Source organism: Quercus robur, chromosome 2 (assembly GCF_932294415.1).
Source record: "Quercus robur chromosome 2, dhQueRobu3.1, whole genome shotgun sequence".
NCBI classification, from domain to species: domain Eukaryota; kingdom Viridiplantae; phylum Streptophyta; class Magnoliopsida; order Fagales; family Fagaceae; genus Quercus; species Quercus robur.
The window spans coordinates 32,937,810-32,955,319 of NC_065535.1; the positions used below are offsets into that span (position 1 = coordinate 32,937,810).

General features: G+C 39.4%; 2 protein-coding genes across 2 annotated transcripts; both read left to right on the plus strand.

The window, feature by feature from the left end:
• The first annotated feature begins 8,327 nt into the window (after positions 1-8,327).
• Positions 8,328-13,947, plus strand: LOC126713398 (bifunctional aspartate aminotransferase and glutamate/aspartate-prephenate aminotransferase-like). Its single transcript, XM_050413150.1, has 10 exons — positions 8,328-8,598; positions 8,717-8,960; positions 9,027-9,120; positions 9,224-9,327; positions 10,896-11,144; positions 11,238-11,351; positions 11,563-11,646; positions 12,847-13,017; positions 13,155-13,268; positions 13,514-13,947. The coding sequence occupies exons 1-10, from the start codon at positions 8,483-8,485 to the stop codon at positions 13,652-13,654; spliced, it is 1,431 nt and encodes a 476-aa protein (XP_050269107.1). The 5' UTR covers positions 8,328-8,482; the 3' UTR covers positions 13,655-13,947.
• An 812-nt stretch (positions 13,948-14,759) lies between these two features.
• On the plus strand, positions 14,760-17,145 carry LOC126713399 (protein NEN4-like). The gene is made up of 5 exons (XM_050413151.1): positions 14,760-15,400; positions 15,792-15,838; positions 15,980-16,043; positions 16,331-16,507; positions 16,610-17,145. Exons 1-5 carry the CDS (start codon positions 14,951-14,953, stop codon positions 16,625-16,627), a joined length of 756 nt encoding a protein of 251 aa, XP_050269108.1. The 5' UTR covers positions 14,760-14,950; the 3' UTR covers positions 16,628-17,145.
• The last annotated feature ends 365 nt before the right edge of the window (positions 17,146-17,510 follow it).

The following is a 17,510-nucleotide window of genomic DNA, read 5'->3' on the forward strand; positions in this document are numbered from 1 at the left end:
TCTGAAACCTTCCTAATAGAGCTAGGAGAAGGACCCAGCCCCCTTAAGACATTTACCATACTCAGCGAGTCACTCTCAACTATAACATCTCTAAGGCCAAGGTCCCAAGCCAATTGAATTCCTTCTTCCACAACTTTTGCTTCAAACTCCAACGCACCCAACGGCAGCAGCATTTTTTTGCTCATCGAACCCATTAGCTGGCCATTCTCATTTCTAATCACAACTCCCACACCGCTACATCCAATGTCTCCAAAAACAGCCCCATCTGTATTAATTTTATACCAACCCGGATTTGGGGGAGACCAAGAGGGCTTGCCTGGGGTGGAGGAACGGAATTGAACTTGGTGAGATTGCTTGACTTCCTTTGCATATTCTGCTGCCATCCGAACAATTTCAATAACGGTTTTGCCTCTACCTTCATGTCTTATTGTATTCCGATTGTTCCACAAGCTCCACGCCGTAATTGCAAACAAATCCCAATCTACCACCGAGCATCTCTCCCTAATTTCCCATACTATATCCACAAACTCCAAGTGAGTTTTAGGCAGATAGGGAAGCTTCACTTTGGATGCACTCCAAACCTCTGTTGCTGTTTTACAATCCCAAAGAATATGACTTGTATTTTCCTCCCTTCCACACACATCATAGCTCGTTTCCACATCCACACCCTTGGACTTTAGACGACACTTTGATGGCAGAATGTTTCTACAAGCCCTGCACATAAAGTGTTTTATCTTGTTTGGGCAGTCCAGATTCCATATAAGCTTCCAAATGGCTCTAGACTTTGACCCATCTGAGCTTTCCCCCCTTTCACCATGCTGATTTAGCTTCGGCAACAGCTTTTGAGCTGCTCTATAGGCACTTTTGACTGAGAATCGGCCATTTGGAGTCCAAGCCCAAACCAAGGAGTCATCAGGAAGCCTAGTACTTATTGGAATTCCCAGCACAATTTCAACTTCATGGGGGAGGAAGGTATTCCTTACCAAATTAACATCCCAACCCCTAGTCTCCCTGTTGATAAGGCTAGATACCAGTCCAAGGTTAGTCGAAAGACCCCTTGGGCTTACCACTTTGAAAGAGTCCGGACTTGGGATCCATCTATCATCCCAAATGTGGACCCTTTCACCATTTCCAATAACCCATCTAGACCCCCTCACGATTAAGTCCTTGGTTGCCATGATACTTCTCCACACGTAGGATGGTCTATATAACCCAATTGCGCCTCCCTAAAAGAGCTTCCCGCAAAATACTTTGCCTTAAAAACTCTATGGATAAGGGAGTTAGGATTTTGTTGGATCCTCCAACCTTGCTTTGCTAAGAGTGCAAGGTTGAAAGTATTTAAGTCTCTAAAGCCCATCCCCCCTTCCATCTTTGGCATGCAAAGTTTTTCTCACGAGATCCACGCCATTTTTCGTTCTTTATCCTTCTGCCCCCACCAAAATTTGCTAACCATGGAATTTAACTCTTTGCATAAAGTCACCGGGAGCTTGAAACAACTCATAGTATAGGTAGGAATGGCTTGGGCCACAGCTTTAATAAGAATCTCCCTCCTCACATTGGAAAGGAGCTTTCCTTTCCACCCCGCAATTTTTCTTCCCACCATATCTTTAATACGGTTAAAAGCCTTCCTTTTCTCTCTTCCCACAAGTGGCGGCAGGCCAAGGTACCTCTCATGATGTCTTATAATTTGGGCTCCAAACAAAGACTTCACTTGGTCTTGGACTTCTCTACTAATATTCTTGCTAAATAATAGGGAAGTTTTCTCCTCATTAAGCCTTTGCCCCGAATCACCTTCATAATCCTCAAGCACCTTCATAATCCGACTTGCTTCTTCAAGGGAGGCCCTACAAAATACAATACTATCATCCGCAAATAGAAGATAGGAAATTCTTGGAGCACCCCTACACACCGCTACCCCTTTTATATGGCCATTTGACTCTTCATTTTTCAACATTGCCGTCAACCCCTCCGCACAAAAAAGGAAGAGATATGGTGATATTGGGTCACCTTATCTAAGCCCTCTTGATGGAATGACTTTGCCTTTGGGATCACCATTAAGCAAAAAACCAAATAAGACACTGAGGTCACACACATCATCATAAGAGACACCCACCTATTATGAAACCCCATCCTTCTCATTATAGCTTCCAAATAGACCCATTCTATCCTATCATAGGCTTTGCTCATATCGAGCTTTATAGCCATAAGAGCCTCCTTTTCTTTCTTTCTTTGGTCTAGACAATGCATTGTTTCAAATGCCACTAGGACGTTATCAGTAATGAGTCTCCCCGGGACAAAAGCACTCTGGGATTCATCAATCACAACAGCTAGGACTTTTTTCAATTGGTTAGCTAGAACCTTCGCTATTATTTTGTAGAGAACATTGCAAAGACTAATCGGTCTAAATTCAGTGATTCTTTGGGGGTTTTTGACTTTTGGGATCAGGCAAATGTAAGTTTCATTAAGACCACTAGGCAGTGCACCGTCATTCAGAACATTTAGGACACAATTTATAACATCAAAACCAACCAAATCCCAATATTTTTTATAGAAGATCGGGGACATACCGTCTGGACCTAGAGACTTTGTTGGGTGCATTTGATTGATTGCTCACGTCACCTCATCCGCCTTGAAATTTGCTAACAACTCATCATTCATTTCAGGAGTGACTTGAGTATTGATTGCACTCAAACTGGCTTCAAAGGAAGTTGGGAAGTTTAATTTGAAGATAGCAGCAAAATACTCCAAAACTATGCCCTCAATCCTCCCCTAATCCTCCTGCCACACCCCATCAGAATCAATCAGCCCCACTATCCTGTTCTATCTTCGTCTTTGACTAGCTGTGGCGTGAAAGAACTTTGTGTTTCGGTCTCCCCACTTGATCCATAGAGCTCTAGACCTTTGGTTCCACATCATCTCCTCCCTAAGTAATGACTCATTTATTTCTGCCCTTATCTTCCTAATCTCCTCTGACTTCTCATTCCCGTGTTTCGTGGCTTCAAGCTGTTGAAGTTTTGATTGTTTCTGCCTCAAAACCTTGTTCACATGCTCAAAGACTCTCCAATTCCATCTCTGCAAATGATCTTGACATCACCTCAGTTTATCCGTGATTGATACCCCATATCACAACTAAGAGGATCCCAAACTGATTCTATAATTTCCCTACATCTTCCTCTCTCGTCCATATAGCCTCGAACATAAACCTTTTTTTCATTGGTTTTCTTGGTTGGTTGCATTTCAGGGCTAGAACCAACATGCAATGGTCTGAAATGGACATTGAGAAATGGTGCACATTTGCTTCCGGGTGCAACCTCAACCAGTCTTCATTTGCTACCATTCTGTCAAGCCTAAGTTTGGTTCTCTGATCTCCATGCCACCCGTTACACCAAGTGAAGCGCTAGCCCACAAAGCCCAAATCAAATAAACCACACCTGTCTAAGCTGTCCCTGAAGTTTGCCATTTGTTTACCATCTCTAGCCAAGCCTCCCGATTTTTCATGAGAGTATACAATCTCATTAAAGTCGCCGAAGACAATCCATGGCATTTCACACTAATCTCGTAAAGCTTCCAATAATTGCCACGATATATACCTCTTTTCAGATTTCGGTTGACCGTAAAAACCTGTGGCTCTCCAAGGAGGTGATGATGGACTCTCTCGAATGACCACATCGATGTGAGCATTTGAGCAACTTTTAAAGCTCACATCCGCACCCTCCTTCAACAACAGAGCAAGGCCGTCGCTCCTACCATCACTAGGAACAACGATGCCTTGCTTGTAGTTCAACTTTGCTTGAATTCCTCTTATTCTACTTACCCTGGCCTTGGTTTCAACTAGAAAGACCAGTAGGGGTTCACGTGTTCTCACCTCATCGGTGAGAGTACGAACCGCCAAGGTGGACCCCATACCTCGGCAGTTCCAAGCTATCACGTTCATTGGGCTCGGTGAGGCTGCAACGCAGCCTCCGCCTCTCCGCCAACCATCTCTTTTTCATTCTCTAGTTTAAGCTTCCTCTGGTTCGTCCCTTTTCATTTTTTTTTTTTTTTTTTTTTTCTGATCTATTGCATTTGGATCCAGCTCTTGTAAAGGAGTTGGTCCATTTCTTTTTTTGCTTTCTGGGCCAAGGTCTTCACTTTCACTCTTACCGTTTGATTCCCTAGCCAAACGTTTCCAATGTTTGCTATGTGGGCCTAATACTTCCGTGGTCCAACCCATTTTGCCATCATACACCATCGCAACTGGGCCCTGTGACACATCAGCTGAGCCCGTGCTTGTCGCGTGCATCTTCAAACTTTGCACCGACTTACTTTCAAATTTAAAAGTAGGATCTTCCACTTGCCGTGTGATTTTCTCCCACTGCATTTCTTCAGAAGCCTCGGGTTGTGCTGCTTTCACATCAGTAGCCTTTTCACTAGTTTGTGCTATCAAATCTTTTGCTTTTCCTTCCTTCAGATTGACTTTGCCTTCTTCATGTAAGTTTTCTGTCAGATGCATTGAGGAAGCCACTTTTGTTTCATCCCATGTAGGGCTAGGGTCACCCCTAGCTTCAAGCCTAGGCACATGAGTGTTACCTACCACGCCAACCGCATCAGTTTCAGTAGGTTGTGTTCTCTCTTTTTTCGATCTAACTCCGACATCACCCCCTCTTGCTACGCCTCCTTCCATGCCCGAACTGAGAAAATCCCTATTGCCTCTCCTTATTGGCTCTCCTCTCAACCAAGCCTCGTATTGCAGCTCCCCCTTATTTTGTAGAACATTAGCTGAACTGTCCTGGCAATCCTTTAGACCATGATTGAGCAAACCACAACTGTAACAAAAGTTTGGAAGCCGTTCATATTTGAAGTTGACCCACCGGCTCTCCCTAACTTCTATGGAAACCTGTTTACCCTTCATCAGTCGTTTTGTCACATCTATTCGAATTCTCACCCTCAAGCATTTTCCCCAATGGACTCCTGAATCAGGGACATCCACTTCCAAGACCTCCCCAAGTTTTGAACCTATTACCATCCCCGTCTCCCTTGTTCTACTCTTCAAAGGCGGGTTGAACATTTGGACCCAAAAGGGAGACCATTTCAACTCTATCTCCTTTAGGGTAAGCTCAGCCTCAAAATCTTGTATGATTACTAACTGTTTCTCATAACTCCACGGACTCATATCGATAACTTTCCTCTTGTCTTTCTCATCTCCAAATTCCACCAAGAAAAGATCATCCTCTATTTCATACAGTTTCATTTCCTTCTTTAGTTTCCACATCATTCTCAGGTTCTTCCGTAAGGCGTCTAGGCTAACGCTTCTGTTTGTGAGCACCTTCAAGATGATGCAAAATTTCCCTCATTCTATTGCCGCCTTTGTACTACCACTCCCGAGCTCGACATCATCGGCCTCTTCCTCCGTAAACGATAGCTTCTTCCATAACACTTCTAGTTCCTCCGCCATGATCTCCAATATAGCAGCCCGTTAGAGTTAGGCAGAGAAACACGAACGTCCACCTCACAACACCCACACCACCAATGACCTTACCTAAGGAAGGTCAGACTAACTCTCGCAATAGGATGCGAGACACTCACCTGCATCTACAAGCCCAAAGGAAAAATCCTACGCATAAAAATTAACCACCACAACATAATTAATTCCTCACTTTTTCACACCTTTAGGCATCAACACTCACATAATTTCCTCCCTTATCTCTCAACCCGTATCAACAAGCTCCTTAAAAAAAAACCACCATCTATACACCAACTTATTTGGCTCTCCGGTAAGCTAAAGTCAGCATATGAGCTCATCATCTTTTTGTTCATGGAGGTGACTTCATTGAATTCATTGATTGTTCAACTATGGGGTTAATGATGAAACCCAAATCTAGAAGTTTCCTAAATTTTTTGGTTTGAGTTATGAATTCCTCACTTTGGAAGCCCCGCCGCAGTTGGCTGAACTGCATCCCCCTAGGTAATGACTTCTTTTTTATCCGATTTTCTTTAAAAAAAGATTATACAAGAGTCCTTAAGGGGGGACCATGGTTCGTAGGGGGTCACTATTTGTCTATTCAAAACTGGGAACCAAACTTTAAAGCTTCCACAGCATCTGTTTCATCGGTGGCTGTGTGGGTGCATCTGCCTGAGCTTCTCATGGAGTATTATGAACCTTCAATCCTTTGGGATATTGGTAAAGCTATAGGGTCGGTCCTTCGAATAGATACTCACACTGTTGCAGAAACTCGAGCTCGGTTTGCTCGTATCTGCGTTCAAGTTGACTTTGATAAACCCCTCATCAAGCTTGTGAAGATTGGAGGTATCGAGCAACCTATGCAATATGAAGGGATTAATTCTTTGTGCTTCTCTTGTGGATGTGTTGGTCACAAAGGCAAGAGTTGCCCGTACATGGAAAACCAAACCAAAAAATTTTCCTAAATTGTCTCTAACTCTCTGTTTCTCTCTTCTCACTCTTTCGATGGATTCAGTGGTACTGGGCATAGATTTCGGTGACTGAGGTTTGAATCGGTGGTCGGGTTTTGAATCAGTGGCTAAGCCTTGGGTTTCTCTCAGTGGTTTTGGTGGCGTTGGGCTTTCGTTTCAGGGTTGGGACTTGAATCGATGGCGGGTGGCATGGGTGTGGTGGCTTGGGTTGATATCAGTGGGTTTAAATTGAGCGGCATGGGTTGGCCGCAATTTTGGTGGGTTTAAATCAGTGACTTTCTTGGTGGTTGTGGGTTGCTGCAGGTATGGGTGTGGTGGCTTGGGTTGAATCGATGTGGAGACTGGGTATTTTGGCTTGGGTTTTGATGGTGTGGTTAGGTTTTTGGTTGGTTTTGTGTTTTTGTGGTGTGGATCGGCAATTGGTTTTGTTGGTTGATTTTGGTGTTTCGGCGGTGGCTGAGTTTCAGTTGTAGGTGGTTGTTAGCGGTGCTAGGTTTGTTGTGGTGGTGTGGCGGTAGTGGGTTCTGTGGTTTTGGATGATTTGATTTGGGTTTGTTGTACTTTTTTTTTTTTGGTTGGTTTTTGGTGATTTTGGAATAGGTTTGTTGGGATTTTGCTATGTTTGTTTTGGGTTTGGTTTCTTGTTGATTTTGGTATAGAAAGATTTAATGGATTTTGGAAGGGATGGATTTGGTTGTTGGGCTTGTGGTATGGAGTTGGTTGCTGGGAGCACTGATTAGAGAGGAAGACTCTTGTAGGCAGTAGCAAATTGGGGGGAAAAAAAAAGGAAGAGAGAGAGAAAGAATAAAATTTATTTTATTTTAATGAGTTATATGTAAAAATAGAAACTGGGATGTTAGGTGAGTTATAAAATGAGATAGTATAATAGATAAAATAGGTTTTGAGGGTATAAAATAAAACCTTTGATCTAAAGCCACCACTAATTGGATCTCTTTGCCTCTCTTACTAGTTTGATTTTGGGTTGTGGTTATGGTGGTTGGTGGTGTTTGGTTATTTTGAGTGGTGGTTGGTAGATTTTAGCAGGTGGTGGGTTTCGATTTGGTGGAGGTGGATTGTGAGTGGCGATAGGCTTTGGGCAGTGTGGTGCACATAGGTGATGTATGGTGTAATGTTAAATGTTATTTTAGAATAGGAAAAAAAAAAAAAATGATGTGCCAAATGTTAAGTGGTTTTTTTTTTTTAACAAACGAGGGTGTTTAAACCTCTTTGAGTATCTGACTATTTCCTCAAGTGTATGCAGTTCTCGTTCCACACTCACTAGGTTATTACAGGGAGTAATCTCATAAGGGTAGCCTCAAGATGTTGGCAAGAAGTTTCGAATCCAAAATCTCATAGACCATGAGGCCTTAGGAACCATTAAACCAATCCGTTGGGATTAATGTTAAGAGAGCGTTTGATTCATTGCGATGTGCCCTTGATGTGATACACATTACGATAATGTGACATTAAGATTTTTAGTTTATTTTATTTTTTCTAACTTACCATAATTTAAAATTACAAAATATATTACATTATTTTAATCTCATTACATTTCCAGACATTATAATGTTATATTTTTGTATATTAAGATTAAATCAATGTAAAATTATAATAACATAATATTATGACGTTATATTGACTCACACGCACAAACCAACGTGGGACAAGCACCCCACAGGGGGCACCTGGACTCAATCACCACAGGCACACTATGCAGTTTTGTTGTGGCCTGTGAGTTAAAGCCCAAAAAAAAAAAAAAAAAAAGAAGGCCCGTAAAGTGTTTTAAAAGAGCTAATGCTCTTATGTTAGACTGACCCACCATTTTGGCGGGACCCTAGCTGACAAGGACGGTTGAGATGGTTGCATTGCAACGCCACCTTCCACCTTGAAAAAGCCTTCAAAGTTCACCAACCCCTTTTCCCACCAAACCCACCTCCTACTATTCCCCACCAAACTGAAACACTAGCCACTAAGCTCCCTCTCTTTTCAAAAATAAAAAAAATATAAAAAAATCCCAGCAAAAGTTATTTGTATCTTTTGGGTGTTTAGCACTTAGAATCGAATCCAACAAATGGCTAATTCACTCCAAACTTCTTCATCCACCACCACTGCTCGTCTAAGCCTCAGATCCCCGTCATCTGATTCGGGTTTGGATTCGGGTCTCAGATCCATATCATTTCCTCTCAAGTATGTTTTTACCTTACTACATTTATTTAACTTTTTTCAACCAATAACAACTCATTCCCTTTCTTCTCCGATTTTCATTTTGTGCCTTTTTTTTTTTTTTTTTTTTTGGTTTCAATAGGTCATTGAAATTGTTGACAAGACAAGTAGTAATAAAACAAGCGAATAAAAGTAGAAGAACAACAGAGTTAGTAGTAAAAGCAATGGAAGTAGATATCTCTCTAAGCCCAAGAGTAAATTCGGTCAAGCCTTCCAAAACGGTGGCCATAACCGACCAGGCCACAGCTCTCGTACAAGCTGGTGTCCCTGTTATTCGCTTAGCTGCTGGTGAACCCGATTTCGATACTCCTGCTCCTATTGCTGAGGTAAACAAACAATTTCTTACTCTTTATTTATTTATACATGAATTATATGAATTGAGTGTTGTGTAGGCTGGGAAAAATGCGATTCGTGAAGGATACACGAGGTACACTCCCAATGCGGGGACTGTAGAAATCCGCCAAGCCATTTGTAATAAACTCAAGGGTTAGTTACTAATTTTGTATTCGCGGAGTCTGTTAAAGTATGAGATCATGCGAATTAATTGTGAGGGTTGGTTGAATTGAATTGAATTTTGTGTTTTTTGCAGAGGAGAATGGGATCTCATACACGCCCGATCAGATTTTGGTTAGCAATGGAGCCAAGCAGAGTATTGTACAAGCAGTCATGGCAGTTTGTTCTCCCGGAGATGAGGTGGCGGTGGATCTTAACTTAATTAATTTTTGTGTTTTACATTGTTAGTTTTGTATAAATATATTTAGCTGTTTGATTGTTATCGGTTTTACTATACAATAACTTAGTACTTATCATAAGTGTTGGGATTGTCAGTGAGAGAGACAAAAGAAAGCGGGATTAATGGCCACAGTAGAAAGATCTTGAGCAGTTACATGTTTGGTATGTAGAATTGTGTGTTACCGAAGTAGGATTATGATTGTTTCACTTGCTATACAAGTATATGGGTTTACAATGAGTTTGAGCCTTTTGGGCCATAATATCTCTAACACTTATTACCTAATACTTGAATTAGATCAAATTACTAGTTAAAAAGATACTTCATCCTTTGTAGTTGATGATGAATACGCATACACTATGTTCATCTAGTCAAAGAAAAATGCTAAATGCAATTTTTTTCCCTCTACTAAGCAACCATTTCAACTTCCAGTTCTGCCCCTTTCTCATTTTAAAAAAATAAAATAAAAGAAGAAAGAATGCAGTGTAAGTGGACTTCCTCCACTTTATAACCAACTGAACTCACTAAACTTCCTCTCACTTGCTCAAAAGTGTATAGCCTCATGCTGCCAGCTTTTTGCCAGAGATTTTAAGTATTGGGGAACCAAAATTTTGGTCTTACGCATGTGTATAAAAAAAGGGAGGGGGTGTTGGTTGAGAGTCATTGGTTTTTTTTTTCATTCATAAGTTTAGCATGGACTTGATGGTTTTGAACCTATGACCTCACGCTTCAGTCATTCTTGTGATGGATGAATTGCTGTTTTTGCTAAAGCTCATTGGAGGGCCATTGATCATATAAAGAATCTGTTCAGAAGGAAAATGGCGTAGGTATAGGTGAAGTGGGTATACTGATTATGCCAATAAAGGTAAAGATGTTGTACCGGTTAGTTGCAATGAGAATGAGGAGGTAAAAGGAATGAATTGGTCATTGAGGAGGATTGAACAAGGAACAAAAGCCAAAGGAGTGTTAAATACGAGGAGGGTAATGTTAAAAGGGTAATTTCTGAGCAAGAGCACAATGACTAAAAACTTGAGTTTAGAAGATGACGATCTGGTTTCACTAAGCATATCAAAAGAAAAGAAATTTAGTGGAGTTGTAGCGAGAAGGAGGGGGGGGGGGGGGGTAAGGACCTTTTTTTGTTGTATTGTAGATAACTCTATCAAATTCTTAATTCTCCTAAATCTACATAGCTCTATTCTCATCCATGCTATGTTAAATATGTTAAAGTAGGAAATAGCTTGTTTAGGCTGTTCTGTAACAGATTTCATGGATTGCTTGCTGAACAATGTCCTCTTTTTCATCATGCCTAGCTGTTTAGAGTGTTGTGTTACAGTTTCTGTGGGTGATTACTTGGATTTTTTTTATCCTCTTCCACATCCTTAGGAAGCTATGAGGTTGTTGGTGTTTTCTGTGTCTATACATGTTGAAGATCCACAGTTCTAATGTGAAGGTGCTGGTGATTATTGGAACAGTAAAATACCTTTTACATCTGAAGATTGCATGCATTTACCTAATGGCAATAATTTTTCAGGTTATAATTCCAGCTCCATTTTGGGTGAGTTACCCAGAAATGGCAAGGCTGGCTGATGCAAAACCTGTGATTCTTCCAACGCACATCTCCGAAAATTTTCTTTTGGATCCAAAGGTCCTTGAATCCAAACTGACCGAAAAGTCAAGACTGCTTATTCTTTGTTCTCCATCCAACCCAACAGGATCTGTTTATCCCAAGAGATTGCTGGAAGAGATTGCTCAAGTCGTAGCAAAGCATCCCCGGCTTCTGGTACAATACTCCTGAACCTAATAAGATGCACTTGAATCAGTTGAATGTTGCAAATATGTCACTCTTGAATTTTCTATTGCTTTCTCTGTTCAGGTGTTGTCTGATGAAATTTATGAACACATAATTTATGCTCCAGCAACTCACACAAGCTTCGCTTCTTTGCCAGGCATGTGGGAGAGGACTTTGACAGTCAATGGATTTTCTAAGGCAAGTCAATACCTCTGAATTTTCATACTAGTTTCTGTTCATTAATTTCATATGTCATGCATTCTTTCTCTTCTATCAAATAGCTCCTCCATATTTGTTTTTTTTTTTTTGGTTTTACTTCAAATAAAAGGGCCAGCCGGATCATTGTCAATATGCATAAAGTGGTAGGCCTCACTCTGAGAATTAACATTTAGATTGTGGGACTGTATAGGCCTTTGCGATGACTGGTTGGAGACTTGGTTATCTTGCTGGTCCAAAACACTTTGTGTCGGCATGCGGAAAAATCCAGAGTCAGGTATTTTTAATAATCTGCATCTATCTACCAACTAAGCTCTATGTATGATGCATTCTTTTGATTTCTATTCTACTTTTCCCTAATGAATCACTTTAGACAGATCACTTTACTTGTAATGCTTGTGGCGACAATATATTAGATATGTTTTGCTTCTATACCCGATTTTGGATTTTCAGAATTCTTTTATCCTGTTCTCCACCGTTGTCTTTGAATATTCTAGGCCAGATATGATCCCAATCTCCAGTTGACTAGGTGGATTATTTTGATAGTTTGATCCATGTTACTATCATAAATTATGGCAACAGTTACTGTAGGCTGGGTATTAAGGATTGCCTGGTGCAGACTTATTGATCTTAAGCTGTTTGGACAAAACACTTTCAATGTATGTCACATCATAGTTTTTGTGACTGGTTTCAAGATATGAACAAGTAAATTATTATGCAAATTATGAGTGAGTTGTTAACTTATGTATTCTTTAGTTCAGTATTGGGTTATTGAAAGAGATATGATTTGAGTCTACTCTAGTTTGTTAATTCAAAGTCTGTTCCTAGTCCGTCACTTGTGGATGTGTAATATAGTTCTTAATTGCAGCTATATGTTAGTATTTAAATATAACGAATTCTGAGAGGAGCTTGTAACATTTATAAGCAAAGTGATAAGAACCTTGAAATTTGCATTATGTATGTAAACTGAAGTTGCTTCTAGCATTTACAAATTTGATGATACCTTTGACCTGGAGTTGTTAAATATAACTTATATCGCCTCTTTTTTTCCCATAAGCCACTGTAAGTAGGGTAAATTTGAGAATGCTATGCACACAATTTGAATGCTGAGGCTGAATTGGAAGTAATATTGGAGGGGTATAATCTGATATGCCTGTGATGGGGACAAACACTCTACGAGAACCATGAAGCAGAATGAGGAATGTATAGTAAGATCATATAAACTTGTTCAAAAGAGGAAAAGTTGATACTGCTAAAGATGCAAGCAGAAATGAGGGATCAGGGTTGCCAACTTCATATAGTTCAAATAATGATTGTTTTGATCAGCTGGTTAATTTTTATAAAAATTATAAAAGTAAATAGTAAAAATAGTTGGATTTGATCTATAATGGAAGTAGGTAATTCAACATTTCAAGATGCCCTTTTCCTTATAAAATACATTTTGAACTCCAGCTGATTCTAGTTTCCTTTATTCCAGTTCACTTCAGGTGCTAGTAGTATAGCACAGAAAGCAGGAGTTGCTGCGCTAGGACTGGGATATGCTGGTGGGGAAGCTGTTTCTATCATGGTAAAAGCATTCAGGGAGCGGCGTGATTTCTTGGTTAAAAGCTTTGGAGAATTGGAAGGTGTTAAGATATCAGAACCCAAGGTACCAGCTTTAATTATCAATTTGCTCCTGCTTTTGGACAACTAATGCACTTTTCTGTCAGACAATTGTTCTTGCCCCTTTTCAATGCTCTTTCTTCGCCTCCTGATCATCATAATCACCACATTTTTCACTTGTAGGGAGCTTTCTATCTCTTCATCGATTTCAGCTCTTACTATGGAACTGAGGCTGAAGGATTTGGTAAAATTGAGAATTCAGAGTCCCTCTGCCGATATTTGCTGGATGAGGGTCAGGTATGCTTAATTGAATGCTGTTTCATAAAATATCTTTTCTCAAAAATTTAATTTTAGTGCTTCTCTTAGATTAATTGAGAAGGGATGGATTTTTTTTCATGCCAATAAATTAAAAATCTCTGAGTGATTTCTTTAATGCCAATTTTGTAAGAAACTACTTTTTCACTCTATATGAAGTCCATAGGGAGTAAAATGTGTGTGGAGCAGTTCATTCTTCCTAATTGGTTAATGGCTGTTACTGACAGGTTGCGCTAGTCCCAGGGGATGCATTTGGGGATGACAGCTGCATCCGTATTTCTTATGCAGCGTCCCTCACAACCCTTCAGGCAGCTGTGGAGAGAATTAAGAAAGCACTTCTCCTTCTCAGGCGAGCTGTCCCTGTTTGATGTAGATAATTACTCTACTACTAAGGCAAAATATTATGATTTCGTTGTTCCTTTCTTAGCTTCCAAAATGTTTATTGCAATAATTAGTTTGGGAAAAAGGATGACACGTTGGTCATCTTGCGGTTCATTTGCCTTGTTTTCCCCTGCTGGAGTTTGTATTTGATGGTAAAAGTGCAAACGAGGATAAACTTGGACATTGGCTTTGCATGACGTTTTCAGTGATGTATCAAATGTTTATAGTATGTGCAACTGAAGAGCAATTGAATAATTCAGGTTGTGTGGCATTTCCATCATTGGCAATTGGCATTTCCTTGTGTCGTTTACTTCCGTACCGAATAAGAGAAAGCCAACACTTGTAATGTCGGGTTTTAGCATATACAAAATTTTTTAATGCTAAAACCAACAAACTGGGTAAAGCCGAACTCATTTTAAGTGTAGCTGTCATTTCCATAAGGATCATTGGGTTCGATTGTCTATTCAAGTTTGTTGTATGAAAGTGGAGCTATCTATCAAGGAACTTCACTCTTGTTTGGGATTATGATTAGATTAAATCTATGTTTAAAGGCTAACTAAATTGACTGGACAATTTTAGAACCATCTCTTTTGGGTTCTCCAGATACCAATATGCAGAATTTAGAAGCTACTTTCGTGTTGACAATTTCTCTCGGTCTGATTGTGACGAAAACATTCACGTCATTGCGCTGCGCACTAAAAAAAAGAAAATGGTTTTCAATATTTACAATACTATCACTTGCTTGTGTAAAAAGTTATGTTACTAGGATCTGAAATTACGTGGGTAAATATGTTTTACAGTTCCGTGGTGCCTTCTTTTGGTGGTAAACATATTCAGGTTAAGATGGTAGGCAATATTCTTGCCTAGAAGACTTTGCTTAAAACGTTACAACATCTTCATAATTAATAACTTAATGGATTGAGAAAGTTGAACTTTTCCCACAGGTTTCGTCCAAGAGTTTCTCCTTTCGAACTCAAAAGCAATAGAAGAGCAAGAGAACGAGGAAAGGTAGTCCGTGTTCGTTGTAATAATATTCCAATCTACCTGGAATACCTTTAAATAGAACATCCTCAAGAAGCTAAGGACCCCTTCATTCAAAGCCTAAACATACATTTGACTTGAACTACAAGAAAATCAATCTCAGCAAGAATTCTCTTCTTCTATCTGCACTTTTCTCTTTTCTTCTTCTTACTTCATCCATTTAAGACAATCATGGTGATGACATTGAACCTGCACAAAAGCCTGAAACGGAAAAGACAGGTAATACCGATAAGAGACTTTGAATGGAGGCTTATAACTCAGGAAAAGAAGGCATGATAGAGATTGTGTTCTTTGACTTGGAAACAAATATGCCCAATAGAGCTGGGCAACGTTTCTGGGTATTGGAGTTTGGTGCAATTGTGGTTTGTCCCCAGAAACTTGTTGAACTAGAGAGCTATAGCACGCTGATAAGGCCCAAAGATTTGTCTGTGGTTTCTTTGAAGTCAAGTCGATGTGATGGGATAACAAGGGCAGCTGTTGCGAATGCACCAAGCTTTGAACAAGTTGCTGACAAGATATTCAGCATTTTGAATGGTAGGGTGTGGGCAGGCCACAACATTCAAAGATTCGATTGCATTCGTATTAAAGAGGCCTTTGCTGATATTGGCAGGCCTGCACCAGAACCTGTTGGAATGATTGATTCTTTAGGGGTCTTAACTGAAAAGTTTGGCAGAAGATCTGGCAATATGAAGGTATGTACATAGCATATATTTTTTGATGAAGTACGTACATAGCATATGACTGTACATTGAGAAGGTATATATCTCATGCTTCATATACATGCATGTTCTCTCCCATAGTGTGTGCCCCATAGCTGCACGCTATGAGAGGGAAGATGTATATATTTGATCATGATATAATTATTGTTGTACATGAGGTTTTGCAACAAGTTTTTGTGACATTTAATGAATTTAATGCAACTGTCTAATCCATGATAGGTCAAATCAATGGTGTTCTTAGGTCTTTATGCAACTATGTGCCTTCTTTATTGAATCTAGATTACATGGGGGGTTTTTGTACTTATTATTACTGTAATTTCTCATACAATCAGAACAATCTTGATCCCCCGTCTCTTTTTGTTAGATGGCATCGTTGGCTACATACTTTGGGCTTGGGCAGCAAAAGCACAGGTATGGAAATAATTTGTCTTGTTTGTATACTTAAAATAATGCTCAGTCCATTTTTTTTTTGCCTTGATAGAAATAACAATGCTTAGTCCTTTATTTAAATGAATTCATAATGATAGTTTTAACTTTAACTATGTTAAACAGGAGCCTTGATGATGTCCGAATGAACTTGGAGGTCCTCAAGCATTGTGCAACAGTGCTATTCTTGGTATGCACTAGATTTCCAAACTGGCCTTGATCTTAAAGTCTTTCAATTCAATTCATGCAACAATATACACTAAGATCACATATAAAAATGTTGAAGCTATTAATTTTACTATAAAATATTTACAAATTGACGTGTTAATAATTGTGCATGATTAATAAATATTACATCAACAACATAATAAATAAGATTTTTAACTACTTTTCTATTTTGTGTTTATTGATACATGAGTTAGTTATAAGACGTAGATAATAAAATTTATAGTATTGATTGTGGTGTTATGGTATTAGGAATCAAGTCTCCCAAACGTATTGAACGGCAAGTGGCAAGGCTCTCCAACAATTATGACAAGAAGTAGAACAAACGGAAAATTGCAATGCAGAGAAGAAGCTAGCCAGAAATCTCCCCAAATTAGTTCTATTGGATATCAGAAATCGGTTCCCTATACAAGAGGAAGTTTGCGAAAGGTTTTAATTTCACTTTTCTCTTGTTATATATTGTGCATGCATGGTTAATCATATGTAAAATGACACTTACAGTGACAAAATGAATGTCACAACTGAAAACAGGTGACAGAGAGAGTATGAAATCTATTGTGTAAAGCTCAAGGAAAACAAACCATTAACAGCTTACTCAAGCATTCTCACACGCTGCTACGTTGAATCAGATGATCAAGGCATGCATGTCCATCCGACTCTGTTTCTTATTTGAAACAACGGAGTTCACGTAACTTTCAACGGTGGAAGAAAAAAAAAGCTAGCTCATGTTCAAGGTGTTCATTTTTCAATTGAAATGGAGACTCTACACGTTTCATGCAATGGAGGATGACGAAGTGAAGTACATTAAAGAGAGCTCGTCCCTGTTGGAATGCACAAGTGAGGACGCTGAAATCATCAAAAAGATGCACTACAAGAACACCAATCAATTTGTTTATCCTTAATTTAATTGATTAATTAGGTCATTCTTTTTTCAAAGCGGTTCTTATCTGGAAAACACTTGTATATATGTTTTTTTTTTTAATCATTTACTTTAATTAAATTCATTGTACATATGTTACTAACTTGTCATTCACTATAAAAAAGGGGGTTATAAGCGCTTTTTTTTAGCTACGCTTACAAAAAAACGCAGCTATAGCTAATTTATAGCAGCATTTTTAAGAAATGCAGCTTCAATTGCTGACCTATAGCCGCATTTTTGTGTCTTTAGCCACATTTTTTGTTATAGGCCCTATTGTTGCGATTAGAAAACGTGGCTATAGGTCCAACTGAATAAATTTTTTTTCTTTTTAAAAAAGATGACCTATAGCCATGTTTATAAAACGCGGCTATAAGTTAAGTCTATAGCCGTGTTTCTAAGTGTTTAGAAGCACAGCTATAGGTTCACTTGATTTTTAAAAAAAAAAAAAATAGACTACCTATAGCGGCGGTTGGAGCCGCCGCAATAGGCTTGACCAAAAAAAAGGAATTTATC